The sequence below is a fragment of the Vicia villosa genome, linkage group LG3, assembly GCF_029867415.1.
Source record: "Vicia villosa cultivar HV-30 ecotype Madison, WI linkage group LG3, Vvil1.0, whole genome shotgun sequence".
Taxonomy (NCBI): Eukaryota; Viridiplantae; Streptophyta; class Magnoliopsida; order Fabales; family Fabaceae; genus Vicia; species Vicia villosa.
In genome coordinates this window covers 26,610,823-26,629,338 of record NC_081182.1, presented here as the reverse complement: position 1 = coordinate 26,629,338, position 18,516 = coordinate 26,610,823, and the positions used below count along the sequence as shown (strand labels likewise).

Genomic DNA, 18,516 nt, shown 5'->3' with positions numbered 1-18,516 from the left:
CGGAATATATTAAATAATTCAGAGTAAACATGGAGCAAGATGTCACAATTCAAAATAAACCACACTTGATATCGATTGTCATGCTTCACGAGGAACAAAACCTCATTTTAGTGAACCATGTTCAACATAGCGGAAATAATTTTAAAAATTGAATAACATAACTATCCGTTATAAACACCAATCACCGATTCATAAACCAAATAACATAATCCAACAAAACCAATAAACTGAAAGTATAACAATCAACTATAAAAAGAGTGTTCCTTAGTGTTACAAATCAGAGCATGACACCAATGCTAAACTAGACGGATTAGCCCATAAGCTATCCTCACCAAAGCCAAAGACCGCTACTCCTCAATCTGAAAAATGTCAACAGTAAGGACAGTGGCGGAGGCAGAAATTTTAGGGAGCCTGGGCAAAAAATTTATACTTTGTTTTTACTAATTTTACACTATGTTCCTACTAATTTTGCCCTTAATTTTGTCTAAAAATTACTAATTTTGCCCCTAGTGTTGTCTAAAAAATCAACTATTAGATGGGGAGTATACAATGAAAGGAGGGATAGTGCCCGGGTGCGTGCCAGAAAAGTGGTAGGGTGATTTTGTTTGTTAATATTTTGTCAAATTTGTAGTGTAATATTTTTTAGTAGAAAGGGCAATTTTGACAGTTTGGTCAATTTTTTAGTAATAGCTATATAGTAGATTTGAATTCGTGGTAAAATTCTAGTTCCAAAAGTATATAATTTGTGAATTAATTAGTTGATTTTGTGATTTTTCAAATTTTTTGTTCATGAGATGTAATTGAAGACGATGAACACAACCATCTTGATAAGATATAAGTCAAGGTCAAGATGATGATTGGGGGTCTGAAATTGGGTTGAAGTGACCCGGCTAAAGAATGAAGATGATAATTAAATTTTATTATTATAAATAAAATAAAAATAATAAATTCATGTAACATTGGATCCATTCCCAAATGATTTTTTTAAAACTGTCATTTTTACAACTTCACAATAGAAGTTCCCTGAAAAAAATCATATAAGTTGGTGTGCTTAAAGAAATAAGAATGGTAATTTTGTAAAACTATTATCATATTATATTTTTGTATTGGTGACTATTAATTTATTATTTTTTTAAATCTTTTATAGTGATTTATGATAATCAACGTATATAATTTTTTTTGCATATTTAAAGTTATTATTATAATATAGAATTGAGATATAATATTATATATTAGGTTGATTATCTGAAATAGAATGTTAAATATTAGAATGGATCTTAATATTATATTTAGGCATTCAAGGATCAAGAGAGATTTAGATGTTGCAAATACTAGATGGATTCAATCTATCTAAATATATTTGATAATAGTGTTAATTTTATATTTTATCATTTGTGATCTATTTTTATAATTTAATATAGTTATTTTTTGAAAAATATGAAGTAAATTAAGAAGGTTTGAATTTAATAGAAAACAAAAAATGATTTAAACTAAAAAATAGTTAACAATTATTATTTTAATAATTGAAATAAAAATTAATTATGAATATATTTTGGTATAAATGAATTATTAAGAGAGTGTACTGTAAATATATAATTGTGACATTAGAGTAATAATAATTGTAATTTCCTGTTTGAAAAAAAACAAGAGCAGCCCAAATAATGAGAGAGAGCCCACGATCCAGAAAGAAAAAGCAAAAGAGCTAACAGTTAAACGACGTCGTGTTTAGGAATGAATTCAAAAACGGAAAAAAAAACGCTAAACGACGTCGTTTTGACGCAAAACACAAATAAAATGAAAAAATTCGCCGTTGCCAACAGGCGGGAATACTTACCACTATACTACAACAACTCAGTTGTTTATGTTATGTATGGTTTGTTATTAATATATTTTATGCAAACCATCATCATCAAGATAACACTTTTGTGGCTCTGGCTAAGTTCCCTTACATTATCTCATTCTCATCCGTCTGTTTATTGTTTCATTTCATACTCTTACCTTCAAAATAATCTCCAATTAATGAATACTCACTAGCTAGCAATGGCCTTGTCCCCCTCTACATCATTATGCATTCTCCCAACTAACCCAATCACTCCAACACCCAAATTCAGATTCTCAACTAACCTTGTTTTTACTGTGAATTTGCCAAGGAAATTATCCATTAGAAGCTCTGGTGAAATCTCTGCAGGAGCTACAGAGGTAGATTCAGAGGATTCCATTGAGCTTCCTAAAGAATCCTCATCTTTAATTTCTATTCTCAATGTAGAAAGAGCTCTCCGTGGTATACGTAAGTTTTCAATGTATATGTTAATTAATAATATTGTTATTATAATTTGTAGTCCTAAAACAGCATCGAATTGATGAAGATATGGTTTAGAATGCAGCAATAACAGACGCAGATCATTATGGTAGACTTGGATTACCAAGAGGATGTCCCTATGACATGGTGCCAGTTGCGTATAACAACAAGGTTCAAGAATTGGAGAGTCAAGGTTTAGAGAAAGACATACTCAACAAGAAATTGGAACTTCTCAGAGTCAGTAGTTGAATATCTTTGTATTTGCATTATTTGTTACAGATAAGACTTGAGAAATCATGATGCCATGATTTGATTAACTTCTGTTTGTATAGGAATCATACACCATCATGTCAACGCCAGAAGAAAGAAGAATGTATGACTGGAGCTTGGCCAGAGAAGGTAACACAGAAAAATTCATTTGGCCATATGAGGTTGATATCCTAGGGATTGAAAAAGGAGAGCCTCCACAACAGGTACAATTGATTTTGAATGAATGAACTATGTAACATTGATTTAAGTTAAATGATAAATTATGACAATATTTTCACTTTTCATGGCAGGAACCTGAGGATGTTGGACCAACCAGACTGGTTGGATACTTCCTGGTGGGATGGATAGTGCTAGCATTTGTGTTATCAATTGGACTAAACTTATAGAAACAATTCTATGTATATTATGCATCAACCTATGAAATTTTTATCCCCAAAAAACATGATGTAATGTAATGGAAAAATGTTTCAATTGAATGAAACTCTAGTTTCTATATTAAACAATGCTAGTAGTAGAATCTGAACATTCATCACCAACAATAGATTAATTCAATTATATATGGCAAAATCATGTTATCATTTGATGTACAAAACATAATCTAAAACGAATTAATCAAATATAAGTAGTTGAAATTTAAAGAAAGAATTACATCTCCCTAAAAATACTTTTGTACTTCCGACACTTGAAATTGAAAGCGTCTGATTTAAGAGGGATAGCGATCTTACAATTTTCTTTGTTGCTTCCCTATAGCACAACTCTCCTCTGATTTACTACAATTCAAAACTACGCACGTGTTTGGTTCTGCGCTGGACTCCAAACTCGCATCTAAACATTAGCCAAGATTTCACAAAAGCCACAATACCAAACTTCTATATAGAAATGGAAATTCTTTTGTAATCGTTAGTAAACACGGAAAATTCGCTGCAAAACCAAACATACACTACTAAATAGTACTCAAGTTATCACTACTAGATCATTGAAAAAACTTTTGAGGAATCCAAATGGCAACTCAATAAGTGTTGTTAAAAGTAACTGAATCAAATGCAAAGAAAAACACAATAATCTTCAATTTTGATGAGTGCTCTCAGAAACAAAAAAGAATTTTCGACCAGTAATTTTCTCTATGCTTGAAACAATGGAAGACTCTCTCCGTTTAGCAAGATCTCTCTCACGTGCTTTCACAATAGCTTCTCTTTCATACAACTCATTTTCTTCACGCCTCCAATTTTCTTCTCTCTCTATTCGTCTTCTCTCCATTCTATCAATCACCTCCAACAATTTATTCTGAAGAGCCTCTTGATGATTCACCACACGTTTCACCAACCTCTTCAAAAACGAATTCATCATACTCAATTCCTCCTTCACTACTTTCCTCTTCCTCATCTTCTTCCTTGCACTTCCCCGTTCTTCTCGATTCCGGCCTAGTTTATTTTTGTACACAGCTTCAAGCTCGTCGAAGTTGTTGTCCAAAACCAAACATGTCTCGTTTTGGTTTTCATGTTGTTGTTTTTCTGTTGCATCATATTGCACTGTGTTGTTGAATGCTTTCCTGAAAATATAAAACATACCATACAAACACAAATATTAGTAAAGGGGAGTGGTGCATAGTTTATTGTCCGTTTGTCTGCTATTTCTGTATAAATGTGAATTACCAAAAAGATACTCTAGCTGTGGATCCTTCCTCGCATTCGATGTAACGGTTTACAATAGTCTCACCCAAAGAATAGGTTTCTTGTTGTTCTTGTTGTTGTGGTGGTTGTGGTTGATATTTATGTTGATAAAAATGTTGAAATTGTTGTCGGTGATGTGGAGAGTGTGAATGATGATAGTGTTGGAGAATAGGGTGATGAATGTGGTTTGGTGTTAAGGAAAGTTGAGGGGTGGAGAGAATGGAGGAGTGAGAATTATCAATGGTGAGTTGTTGTTGTTGATGATGGTAAAGGGTATTATTGGGAATTTCATTTTCATAGTAAGGCTGCATAAGCAATGTTATGATAAAGGAGGCAGGAAAGAATGGGAATACTAAATAAAACCTTTGCAGAGGGAATGAACTAGTGGACTAAAAGTGTTGAGTTGGATGGAACTTGGGTTCTATATAGTGTCTTGTTTTTTTGTTTTAAAAGGAGTATCAAAACATTTTTAGTTTAATAGTATTTTTGCTTTTAAAAAAAAATTCTTTATAAAATAACTACTAGTATAACTTTAATTATGTGAAACAAAAAAACAAGACACTTCTAGTTATTCTACTAGTATAACTAAATAGTTATTCTATTTAGTTATAGAAAATTCTTTACAAAATAACTACTAGTATAACTTTAATTATGTGAAACAAAAAAACAAGACACTTTTAATTATATAGTGTTATCAAATTTTGTGAAAAAAATTTTTACAAAGAAACTTTTTATAAAAGCTTCAAAAGAAAATTTTATTTGAATAGTTATTCTTAAAATGTGATTTTAGGTATTTCTTCTATTTATGGGAACAAAATTTGGATATCAAAATTTCAAAAAATCACTTAATTTTGAAGCTATTTCAAATAGATTTTCATAAAAATCATTTTTGAAATACAACTTTTTGAAAAAATTATGATTTTGACTAAGTTTTGGTCTTCAATTATGTATGTTTATGTTATAGGATTGCAAATTAAGTATTTCATTTAAAAAAAACGAATATAAAAAAACTTGTAATATTTTGAAAAACGATTTTAGAAAATTTATTTTCAAAAATACAAAGAAAAAATCCATTTTTTTAAAACTGAAACAAAGGCCCTAAATTTGACGATTTGTGATTCTCGAAACATTTTACTACCTTCTCTCCTGACTATAAAATTCTTTTGTGGTGGAAAGAATTGTTATATTCTTAAGAAGAGACTCGTTGTATTTTTAGTTGTATTCATTACTTCTATACCAACATATATCTATTTCTTTTACATTATTTTTTACATCTACAATAAGTACTATCATGAAAAAACTTGTACAAACAAAATCAAGTATTAACAAATTTAATGTCATTAGTAGGATAAGGCTTGAGTGTTGTTGTATCAACTTTCTTAAATTTGTAATTTTTTCAAAAGAATCATATATTTAGAGATGAAGGTAACATTTCTTTTTATGTGTAAATAAATTAACTTCCGTGTTGCATTATTAGTTAGTTTAACCATAGTGGTTTGCGCAAGAATAATATCCTTATTGCGTCAAAAAAATTTAAAAAAAAGAAGTCATGATAAATCCTACTTCAACTTGGGAATGGAAAAAATTATTGTAATCTTTCTCGGATGAATTATTCTAATAGAAATATTTATCTTTTTAATTTATTATTATTATTATTTAGTTTGGTCTATGTAGTTGACCTTCATTTAATGAGATAAAACTTAATTGATGGTACTATTGTAAAATAAAGTAAAATAAAATAGAACAATAAAATTATATTTAAAAAATATGTAAATAACTTGTTTAATTGAATGTGCATCCAAAAAAATATGTATAAAAGTAGTATTTAGAGACAGATAATAGTCGTATTAACCAACACAAATGTGTTCTACAAATTTAGCATTGTTTGGCTAGTTACACGAGTAGTGTGTGTTTCTTTTGTTAGTGGAAATATACGGCGCCAATATTTGGCCTCATCATCTTTCCTTGGCTTTTTTTTTGGAAATTTCTCTATAGACCTCCCAACCTTCTAGTCCACCTCTGGTGAAAAACCCAAACTACCCCTGACTTCGGAAGTTCATTTCCGAAATGCAAGAAAAAGGCGTTTTCGGAGATGCATCTCCGAAAGCGTCTTTTTTTTGAAAAAATTGTCTTATTTCGGAAGTTCATTTCCGAAAACAGCATTTCGGAAGTTCACTTCTGAAATACTGCGCGTTCTGCAGATTTTTTAAAACACTCCGCCTCCCCCATTCATTTACCCTAACTCAAATCAAAAACAAGCAAAGGCGAAAATTTGTGCAAACAGAATTCCAAGGCTGCATCAAGGCTGCATCAAGGCTCCAATCACACTGCTAAACAATATTCAAAAGCCCTCAATCCTAACACTTTGTAAGTTTTGAAATTTTTAGATTCATTATTCAAATGCATGTTATTTAGGGTTTTAATTGCATAAATGATATATGGTTAGGTTGTTAGTAGTATTTAGGTTGTTTAGAAGCATTTTGATTTGGTTTGAAGTTTGGTTTAGGGGTCTGCCATGGAAGTTGCAGAAAACTCCATCGCAGGGGTGTTCCGGAAGTTCATTTCCGAAAACACCTCCATCCCAGTTTTCGGAAATGAACTTCCGAAATGTATCAGAAGTTCAAATTTTTTTGTTTTTTATTTTGTCTCGCATATTAATCGATTTTAATTGTTTACAGGAACATGTCAGACAACCAACCAGCACGCATCAGACAGGGAAGGGAGACCAAGCCTGCGTCGGCTAGAGAGGGTAGGGAGTGTCCGTTTTAATTTGCAAGTATTTTATTTTTAACGCCTTTGTTTATTGTGCCTGTTTCTTTGAAGTTTGTGTGCATGCGTTCTGACTTCTTTGACGGCGTGTCGCTGGTTTCCAACGTCTTTGTTCTTTAATGACTTGTCTGTTTCCCAAGCGTTTTTGTCCCCTTTCTTCTTTTATAAAAGGAGGTCTCATGGACCTTTCTTTCTTCATTTTTACGCAGGAATGGGTGGCGCTAGGGGAAGAAAGGGTTCTTCAAAGAAGGAGGTGAGGGAGGTGAAGGAGGTGAAGGAGAAGAAGAAGGTTTTGACTGGTTCTGCTTCTCGTCCCCTTGGGGTCCATTGCTCGGACGTGCAGGCTTAGTCTTCAGGCGTGATCAACGCTGATGGTTCTGAGACTGAGTGGGATGAGGATTGGTATAATTATCTTCATTCGGAGGAGTTCGCTCGTCGGGAAGAATAACGTGTTTTTGTTTTGTTTGATTTGTATTTTGTAACGCTCGTCGGGCAGAATAACGTGTCTTTGTTTTGTTTTGTTTTGATTTCGGATTGTATCTTTCGCACAGTGTTTTTGGATTGGATTTATCATCTTAGTATTTTCAGTTTATCTGTTGCTTATTTTTATTTGGCGTTTGCGTTTAATTAAAATGCGAGACAGTTTAAGAAAAAACATAAAAAAAACACAGTTTCTGCATAATTCGGAAGTTCATTTCCGAATTCACCCCCATGAGGTGTTTTCGGAAGTTCATCTCCGAAGACACCCCCCATGAGGTGTTTTCGGAGATGCACTTCCGAATTGTGGAAATTTTTTTAAAAAAAAAAGCGCTTCGGAAGTTCATTTCCGAAGCAGGGGTATTTTGGGGTTTTCGCTGGGGGTGATCCCCATAGGGAGGTGGCTAAAGAAATTTTCTTTTTTTTTCTTCTATCTAGGGTGAAAATACGTCAGACTGACTAAGAGGAGTTTACGGTCCAGTCTACGTAAGTCTAAGTTAGACTAGATTTTTTATATAAATAAAAAAGAATTAGGCTTTTTTATAAGTCTATTTCGCTAAAAAGACTAGTCATAGACCATAAAAAAGCATTTTAAGCTTTATAGACCAATATACTTAAATAAATATAAATAATTTTATTATTATTATTATTATTATATTATATTTTATACTTTGAATTAAAATATAAAAATAAATATTAGTTATTTTAAAGAAATTATGAAAATAAGATAAAAAAAAATCTTATAAACATTGTCATAAGTTGCTTCCATAAGTTCTTTCAAATAAATAGTATCACGAAATTTATGTTATTAGGTAAACTCAAATAAGTAAATGCAAACAAACATTTAATCTCACTGATCTTTTAATTTGTTAGTCTATATAAAGTTGAGTTAAATGACTTATTTACAAATGTTCAAATGAAATAGGTTTTTAAGTAGGCTAATAGGTTAATCAGACCTTCAAAAAGATTATGCTCAAGCAAAAAAATAAGCCCACGATAGACTACAGGTCACATTTAGACTTTGAATTTTTTAACAAATCTGACTCAAACTAGATAAAACCTAATTCGACTCAACCTATTCCCACCCCTACTTTTATCCATATGCACACACTTTTGTCTCAGAATGTGCCTTGGTATCAATAATCACTTTGAGTAGTGGCATAGTAAACTTAAATCGTGAATAAAATGTTAAACTAACAAGTTTTATCGTACTTTGATTAAACCTAACACTCTCACAATCCTTGTGAAATTTTTATAAGTTGAAAAATATTTAATTATCTCGTATTCAATTGTTCAATACTCGCATTACCATCATTCGACTGAGAACTTCAACTATAGTTTTTATCCACAAATGTTTTGGGCTCGCAATCCATATTATATCTGTTCACTTTTTTTTTTTTTGACACACACATTAATGGGGTGAGCATGTTTTCTTTTTGCAAGTTTTAGATTTTAGGGAGCAATGCCCGTTGAAAATATATAATATATAATATGTTGTACTTTGTTTAAAACTAAGAAAAATATTAATGGGGAGAGAATATTTGTGTTTTCTATAGCAAATTTGTGTGAGAATTTCTTAGTACACCTCTAAGTGTTACAAAACACTTTTGAATGTTCCAAAATACCCTTCGAATATGCATATCTAAATGCACATAATTTTTAGTTTTAGGTGTTTTCGGATATGCATATTGATATTCGAAGTATCTCAATATTTCATTTTCAAGTAATTTTCGGATATGTATATCTGAATTAACCAATATTCTAAATTTTTTTAAATTATATTTTGATTTTATTTTAAAAAGATATTTATTTATAATATAGTTATAATATAATTAAAGTGAGTTATTATTGATAAAGAATAACTTAAATTTATATATAAAAACTAAATATTAAAGTAAATTTATGATATGAAATTAAGTAATGAATGCAATAATTAAATTTTGAATTGCAATGGTGAAATGTAATTATATTTTTTTTATTTAAAATTATGAAAAAAAATTGATAAAATATATAAGAAGTATTTTTTAATTGTAACTTTAAAAGTTACATCAACTTTAGATGACATTTTTATTTGAAGAAATAAAACTAACATTTCTCATTAGTTTTTTTAAAAAACTTTTTATTATAGAATTGATAATTAATTATTAAGTTGTAATTAAAAAAATTATATTAAAAAGATATTTATATTATAATCAAAAGTTGGATGTTATTAATAATTAATAATATTAAAATAGGACATTTAATATTAAATGAACAGAAAACGCGTTAATTTCTTGTAAAAAAATGAAGAATAAATTATAAACTACAGGGATCATCAATAAAATATTTTCAAAATAAAATCAAATATTGCATTAAAACATTCTTGAGATATTATTGGGATTGTTATTATTAATATAATATAAAATATAATCTAATTTAATAATATCAAGCCCAGTCAAGATTGTATATAGAATTATATATAAATAGTTATAATCTATATCATGATATGAAATTAAACAATGAATGCAATAATTAAATTTTGAATTGCAATGGTGAAATGTAATTGTATTTTTTTTAATTTAAAATTATGAAAATTGATAAAATATATAAGAAGTATTTTTTTAATTGTAACTTTAAAAGTTAAATTAAATTTAGACGACACTTTTATTTGAAGAAATAAAACTAACATTTCTAATTTATTTTTTTTAAAAGTTTTTATTATAGAATTGATAATTAATTATTAAGTTGTAATTAAAAAACTTATTATATTAAAAATAAATTTATATTATAATCAAAAATTGAATGTTATTAATAATTAATAATATTAAAATAGGACATTTAATATTAAATGAATAGACAACGCGTTAATTTCTTGTAAAAAAATGAAGAATAAATTATAAACTATAGGGATCATACATAAAATCAAATATTTCATTAAAACATTGTTGAGATATTATTGGGATTGTTATTATTAATATAATATCAAATATAATCAAATATAATAATATCTAATATAATCCAAGTTGTGTAAGCCCAAGTCCAATCATGGTTGTATGTAAATAGTCATAGTTTGTATCATTATTTATACAATTCAATTCAATAACATAATCCTTATTTCCTTTATTCTCTATATTCTCTTCTCACTAAAAGTGTCTCACGCACTAACAAATTAGTATCTATAGCTTTCAATTATTGTTCTTGAGAACTTCACGTCAGAGATCGTGTTTTTGGGGAACGTGAATCAATCGTTGCAATGATGAACGGTACTAACGGTATTTCAAATTCACTTCCAATGCTTGACGACAAGAATTGGATTCGATGGAGACAACATATGCAATCTCTGTTTGGCTTTCATGAAACCCTAGAAGTGGTTACTAATGGAGTTCCTATGCTGACTGCAAATGCATCTGACACACAGAAAACTGCCCACGTCGAAGCCAAGAAGAAGGATTGCAAGACTGCGTATTGCATTCAAACGGCGGTTGATACTGCAAATTTCGACAAAATCTCCCATGCTAAATCGACGAAGGAGGCATGGGATATTCTTGTAAAATATTATGAAGGAGCTAAGAAAATCAAGGTTGTCAAGTTGCAGACCTTGCGTCGGTAATATGAACTGTTGTCGATGGGAGAAGACGAAAAGGTTGCAGAGTATGTGTCGAAGGTGCAGAAACTCGTCCATCTCATAAAGGGTTATAGTGAAAGCCTAACTGATAAGATGATAGTTGAGAAGGTAATGCGTGCGTTTACCTCTCACTTTGATCACGTTATCGTAGCTATTCAAAAATCCAATCAAATTGAAACCCTAAAATTGGAAGATTTGGTTAGTTCGTTGGAGGTGCAAGAGATTAGGATTGTCGAATCCAAGATCTGGTTCCTCGATTCAGGCTGCTCGAATCACATGATTGGACAAAAGGTGTGGTTGAGATATTTCAACGAATCAAAGATGAGCAAGGTAAAACTTGTTGATAATAGTTCATTGCAAGCAGAAAGTACTGGCAACATAGTTTTTTACATGAGTAATGGAGGGAAACTTATGATCAAAGATGTGCTCTATGTACCTGGTATGAAATGCAACTTGCTAAGTGTTGGAAAATTGGTCGAAAAAGGTTTCTCAGTGTTTAGGAAAGATTGAGTTTTAAATTTTTTTGATACCCAAAACAATTTGGTCTTGAAATCTCCACTGTCGGAGAACATGACGTTTAAGACCATGATCAGTTCTACTGAAGTACAATGTCTAAAAACTATTGTCGACCACAAGGATAGTTGGTTGTGGCATTTAAGGTTTGGACATTTGAACTTCCGATCATTCAATCAAATGATTACTCAAGATATGGTTACTAGTATTCCAAGTCTTGAGATACCTGACAAATTCTGTGAAGGTTGTTTAGTCGGAAAGCAATCCATAAATTCTTTTGCTTCGACTATGCCCAATGAGATCATCCTACATACTTAAATTGGTACACTCAGATATATGTGGTACATTCGAAGAACATACCCTTGGTGGAAACATATATTTTGTTTCGTTTGTCGATGAGTTTAGTCGAAAGTTGTGGCTCTATGTGATCAAGAGAAAGGACACAATATTTGACATCTTTAAAAGATTCAAGATACTTGTCGAAAACTAGAGTGAGAAAAAGATCAAAGTTCTGCGAACAAATGAACGTGGAGAATACACATCCAATATGTTCGAAGAATTCTGTGTCGAATATGGTGAGTTAATGCAAAGATTGTGTTGAGTTGAGATATTGTGGTTGATGAAAATTCTTCCTGAGATTGGAATTCGAGTAATTCAATCAATAAGCCATTGATGAGCTCTGACTTTGAAGAAGAAAATGTTGAAGTTAAAGTTGATGCAATTGTTAAAACTCCAGTCAAAGTCAAAGTAGCTGCCAACATTCTCGACAAAGTTGCAATCGATGAGGGTGTGGATGATACAAGCCAAAGACCCCAAAGAACTCAAATTCTTCCTGCAAGACTTCAAGATTGTGAAGTGACTGGTGATGATGAGGTCAGATCAGATGGAGAATTAGTTCATTATTCTTTACTTGCAGGTGCTGAGCCAATCAACTATAGCGAGGCTTTAAAGATTCATCAATGAAAGTTAGCTATGATCGAAGAGTTACAGGCAATCGAGAGAAAAAACACATGGGAGTTAGTCGAATTTCCACCATATAAAAAAGATATTGACGTAAAGAGGGTGTTCAAACTGAAACACAGTGCTGATGGGTCGATAGCAAGACATAAAGCAAGATTAGTAGCTTAAGGATTTCTTCAAAGATCAGGGCTCGACTACTCTGAAGTATTTGCTCAAATAGCAAGATTGGAGATTGTTCGACTAATTGTAGCATTGACATGCAATCAATGCTGGTTGACATTTCACTTAGATGTGAAGTCAGTATTTCTGAATGGTCCTTTAGACGAAGAGGTCTATGTCACACAACCTCCTTGTTTTGTGATTCAGAAGGAAGTGAGTACAGTATATGAGTTGCACAAACTACTCTATGGTCTCAATGAGGCACCTAGGGCATGGAACAAAAATATCGACTCATACTTAGTTGAATTAGGATTTGTCAAATGCAAATCTAAGTATGGTGTCTATGTTCATGTTGTGGCACAAAATATAACAATCATATACTTATATGTCGATGACTTGCTGGTAACTGGAAATAGCTTGGAGAACTTTTCGAAGTTCAAAGAGCTGATGATGAAGGAATTTGAAATGTCGGATTCGGGAAAATTATCTTATTTCCTAGGAATGGAATTTTAAATGTCAAAGCAAGGTATGGCGTTGCATCAAAGGAAGTATGTCAAAGAGATACTCAAGAGATTCAGAATGGATGATTCGAATCCTGCATCCTCATCTGTCGAAACAAACGTGATGTTGGAGAAGCATGGAGAGGAAGACAAAGTTGATGTAACTTGGTTCAAGAAAATTATTGGATCTATGAGATATGTGTGCAACAGTCGACCTGATATAGGTTTTGCAGTCAGATTAGTGAGCAGATACATGAGTGAACTAAGAGTGTCACACATGAAGGCTGCAAGAAGAATTCTAAGATACCTAAAAGGATCGATAGTCTATGGAATTCTATTTCGATGAGACTTTAAAGGCGAAGAAGCAACAATTACTTTCTTTTCAGATGTTGATCGGTGGGGAGATAAGGAAGATCGAAGAAGCACAATTGGATATTTCTTTCAAGTATTTGGTGCCCTAATTTCATGGTGTTCGAAGAAACAACCCGTGGTGGCATTATCATCATGTGAAGCTGAATATATAGCAGGATCTTATGCTGCATGTTAATCAATTTGGATCAGATCAATACTTGAAGAAATGGAGGTCGAAGTGAAGAAACCTCTTGTGTTTCAAATAGACAACAAGTCAGCCATAAATCTGGCGAAGAATCCAGTTCTGCATGGAAGGATTAAACATACCTAAGCTAGATTTCACTTCCTAAGGGAAAAGGTAAATCAAGGTGAATTTGAAGTTAGGCACTGTTTGAAGTTAGTATTTCCTGGACATAATGCCCTTACCAGTCCATAAAAAGGTTCTACACAAAGCTTTAATTCTCTTTATAACTCCTTTGGGCAGGGGAATACACTGCAACCAATAATTGGTGATGATAAAAATCACACTATTAATGAGATGTATCCTCCCTGCATAGCTTAAAAGGTGAGCACCCCAATGGGTAATTCTGGCACCAATCCTCTCCACAAGAGCAATACATTGGCGGTTTGTAAGTTTCTTACAGTACCTGAAAGGATGAACACCAGGACATAAACCAGTAATGTTAGCAATCTACTTCACAGTACCATCATCAATATTACCACAGTACATCTTGCATTTTTTAGGGTTTACAACCAACCTTATGGCCTCAGAGAAAGACTTGAATCTGTCCATTACAAGTTACATAGAAATCACATCCCCTCTTGTGAATAACAAGAGGTCATCTTCAAAGCTCATATCTACAAGATTGGACTTTTCACACTTACTATGGAAATTGAAATTAGGAATCCTTTTAAGATCTTCCAACTTCCGATGTAAATATTCTATTACAATCACAAAAAGCAAATGGGAAATGGGATCCCCTTGCCTAAGGCCTCTCCTAGCATTCATATTGTCGGTATAAGTACCATTCACAATAAATTGGTATGTAATAGTTGTCACAACTTGCATAATCCAGAAAGTGAACCTCCTAGGAATTCCCAAATCCTCCAAAATAGACTTCAAAGCATGCCACTCAACTGAGTCATAAGCCTTCTGGATGTCCATTTGTAACATACACCTTGGCATACCACTTTTCCTATTGTACCCTTTTATCATTTTATAGGCCAGCAGAACATGATCATGAATCTTTTGCCCAGGGATAAAGGCAGCTTGGTTCCTACTAACAATGCTACTCAACACTTTGCCCATCCTGTTAAACACGACCTTTGAGATAATCTTGTAAATAGTGGTACAACAAGAAATAGGCCTATAATCTCTAATGGATTTGGCATTCTCCTAGTCACCAAGGTTCTATTGAATCTTTTATCCAACTTTCCTTTATTGAAGAATTCCATCACCACCTGAATCACAACCCTTTTCACAATATGACAGGCCTGCTTAAAAAACCTTGACCCAAACTCATCAACCCCTGGTGCTTGGTGTTGTCAGGTCACCAATGCTCTTTAGTGCATTTTCAATTTCTCCAATAGTCATTGCACTCATAGACATCTCCCTTTAGACAATAATTTATTACTCCTATAAATTTATTATTGTCAAATCTTACTACAGATATATTTATGATAATTAAAAACACATTTAATTATTATTAAATTATTTTGTTATTAACTATATACTAAAATTATTATGTAATATAAAAGTTGATTATTTACACCATTTTTTTTACGGTCATAAGAGTTTTTACCATTAAAAAATATATTTGAATAAATGAGACTTTAAATTTATTTCTTTAATATATATATATATATATATATATATATATATATATAAAAGTTAGGAAAAGTTAATGGAATTTAAATAATATCAAATTTTGAAAATTAAATCACAACTTTAAGCCAAACAATGTAGAACAAAATCACAACTTGAAAAGAAACAATAATATTAAATTTTGAAAAAGTTAAAACCAACTTCATATCTAAATTTTGAAACAATAATTTTACACTGTCATCCAATAGAAAATTATAAATGTTCCATGTCATTAAGTTTTTTTTAAGAGTTAAAAGGTAGTGCACTGACAGTGTAAAATAATTTTACACTGTCATCCAATAGAAAGTTATCAATTAGCCATGTCATTAAGTTTTTTTAAAATAAAAAATTGGTTTAATTGGATACATGGGTGGTGATTGGTTGACAGTGTAAAAATATTTTACACTGTCAGTGCATCACCCCTTTTCTCTTTTTTTAAATAAAAAAATAGTTTAATTGGATACATGGGTGGTGATTGGTTGACAGTGTAAAAATATTTTACACTGTCAGTGCATCACCCCTTTTCTCATTATGAATGCACACATGATAATTTAGAGATCAGAACAATTAATATTTGTCTTTTTTCTAGGATTAGCAATAACTAAATATGAAAAAAAGACAATGACATAAATAATCTTATTTTATTAGTTATGATAGTAGTTTATTTTATTAAATTTATAGTAGATATATAAAACAAACAAATATTTAATGATCTTAAATATAGACAAAATTTATTTAACGCCATAATTGATGAGTATTTGTGATGAATGTTTTGATAGGTCAATTTTAGCCGGCTGCAAGTGCGTATAATAAGCCATGGAAACAAGATATTGTTATCGCAAGACACGTGTGAATCCAATTATGATCTGACGAGACTAAGACATTGTTTTGGAAGTATACAATAGATGTTCACATGACTGCTCTATTACGTCGTTCTCATGTCTTCACCATTAATTTTGTGTTTGCACCATCTAACGGTCATAGTAACATCGTTTTCCTTTTCATTGATTTGACTTTTGTTTCGTCAGTCGGACCCAAATGAACGGGGGGCCATCTGCAACTTTGTATTTCATAGGCCACCTGTGTTCCCGTGGGATGTTAAGTCACTTTCTCTAACGTACTATATTCCACTGCTTTCTTTTTTTAAAAAATCAAACAGCATCAATTTGCTTTTTCTAATAAATAGAAAATATCTCTTAAAATAATAATGGAAAATGAAAGGTAGATATTTACTGTGTATATTTGGTGGCGCTGTTTAAATAAAGTTAAATTATAAATAAATTGGTTATTAAATTATTTATGTTCTAATGTATTTAGATAAAAAGTGATTTTTAAAAATCATTTTATGTTTAGATTAAAATTGTTTTTGAATAGTGTTCTGATCAACAAATAACATGCAGCATTAGAGAATTTTGTCTAAAAATAAGTTATAGTTTCTCATGAATGTTGCATAAAATTTTTGCACAGAGATTAAAGAATGTAATAATAGTGTCATAAAATATATAAAATATTGTATTTTTATTATATTAATCTTTTTAATATATTGAAAGTAGTATACAAAGTAGTAATTAAAAGACACAATTGAAAAAATAGCAATCATTTTTAACAATAAAAAATGAGAATGAGATTTATTTTAAAATAATTTTTTTTCTTTAAACCGAAACTCATTTTAAAAACGAAGAAAGTATAAGATACATTCATCAATCTAATCAAACAAGAAAATTTTTTAAAAGACAAAATTGAGATGAATTTTACTTACACTTAAATCGGACAATACCTTAATGCTAGAGTGATCAGTAAATTTGAAATCGATAAGATATTTATGCTTAAAAGGGGGGTCAGATCTATTTGTTAGAGACCCACACTATGCCTCAATTGAGGAAAAATTGCTTCATTCGTCAAATGATTTTGCTTTGAGAATCTAAGTTAAGATACTTTATATAGAACACTTAACTTTCAATCCAAAGAGTTGCATATTCTAAAAGACAAAGTTGTAAAAGATATTTTCACCCAAAACAAAAAACATCTCATAATTGAACTTGAGTTATACTCATGTCTAGTTGGGGTATAACTAGGGGTGACAAACGGGCATGTCTGTCCCGTTTAGGTCCGCCCCACAAAAACCTGCAAGAAAACATGGCGGGGCGGTCATAGCTAAGGGTGTAGGCCTAAAACATTGGTCTACCCCGCAAAAAAGTGAGGGTGGAGCGAACTAAGTCCGCGGACACTGCACTTTTTAAGTTTAAAAATACAAAAAAATTGTTAATTCTCGTGCCCGCAAAAGCCCGCATAGAAAATGGAGCGGGGCAGGGCGATCACACTAGAGGGTGAGGGTCTAAACCCTTGATCCGCCCCGCACAAAAGTGTGGAAAAAACGTGCATGCCCAACGGGCCGAGCCTGTTTTGCCATCCATATGTATAACTAGTGCCAGAGCTTGAAGATTTTATTTGGGGGTCGTAACATATGATTTAAGATTTATAAGAAAATGTTTAACAAAAAAAACAATCATATTGCTATGGTGCGGGTAAAATTTATGGGCGAGATTTTGCTCAATAAATTACTAGTTGAGTAGTTATGAGAATGACCGTAGTTTTTGTTGTTTGGGCTTCGGCCCTCCTTTCTACCAAAAAAATTTAATCAGAAATAATTTGATATGTTATAGAGAATGATCAAAATTAACAGTTTTGTAAGACGTTGGTTTTTATGCATTTCATTGACATGTCAAATGATTTCTGATTGATGTTATATTTTATTGACATGATCTAGATGATGTTAGCTTTCAATCCAACGGTGGATTTTTGTTATACGGATATGCGGTAAAAAGTTATTTAAGATGTCATGTTACTAAATTTGACACCTTGGTGTCATTTGATCTTGTCTCATATATATAGTGAGAGAGAAGAGTAAATGGAAATTGAATATCTGAAATTAGGGGTGTTAAAATATATTTGATCCGTTGGGCATTTCCATTTTGCCCAAACTTTTTTGCGAGACACATCATAGTTATAGGCTCGAAACCACTAATGTACCCATCCTGCTCCGTTTTTATGCGGACTTTTGCAGACACGGGCATTTGCAT

General features: G+C 31.5%; 3 protein-coding genes across 3 annotated transcripts; 2 read left to right on the top strand and 1 right to left on the bottom strand.

The window, feature by feature from the left end:
- Positions 1–1,899: 1,899 nt before the first annotated feature.
- On the top strand, positions 1,900–3,072 carry LOC131655235 (NAD(P)H-quinone oxidoreductase subunit U, chloroplastic-like). Its single transcript, XM_058925127.1, has 4 exons — positions 1,900–2,287; positions 2,385–2,536; positions 2,632–2,772; positions 2,860–3,072. Exons 1-4 carry the CDS (start codon positions 2,041–2,043, stop codon positions 2,953–2,955), a joined length of 636 nt encoding a protein of 211 aa, XP_058781110.1. The 5' UTR covers positions 1,900–2,040; the 3' UTR covers positions 2,956–3,072.
- A 66-nt stretch (positions 3,073–3,138) lies between these two features.
- LOC131655234 (stress response protein NST1-like) lies at positions 3,139–4,636 on the bottom strand. Its single transcript, XM_058925126.1, has 2 exons — positions 4,222–4,636; positions 3,139–4,118 (listed from the first exon to the last, which is right to left on the bottom strand). The coding sequence occupies exons 1-2, from the start codon at positions 4,548–4,550 to the stop codon at positions 3,635–3,637; spliced, it is 813 nt and encodes a 270-aa protein (XP_058781109.1). The 5' UTR covers positions 4,551–4,636; the 3' UTR covers positions 3,139–3,634.
- A 6,453-nt stretch (positions 4,637–11,089) lies between these two features.
- LOC131657754 (uncharacterized) lies at positions 11,090–11,599 on the top strand. Its single transcript, XM_058927118.1, has one exon. It carries the CDS (start codon positions 11,090–11,092, stop codon positions 11,597–11,599), a length of 510 nt encoding a protein of 169 aa, XP_058783101.1.
- Positions 11,600–18,516: the final 6,917 nt, after the last annotated feature.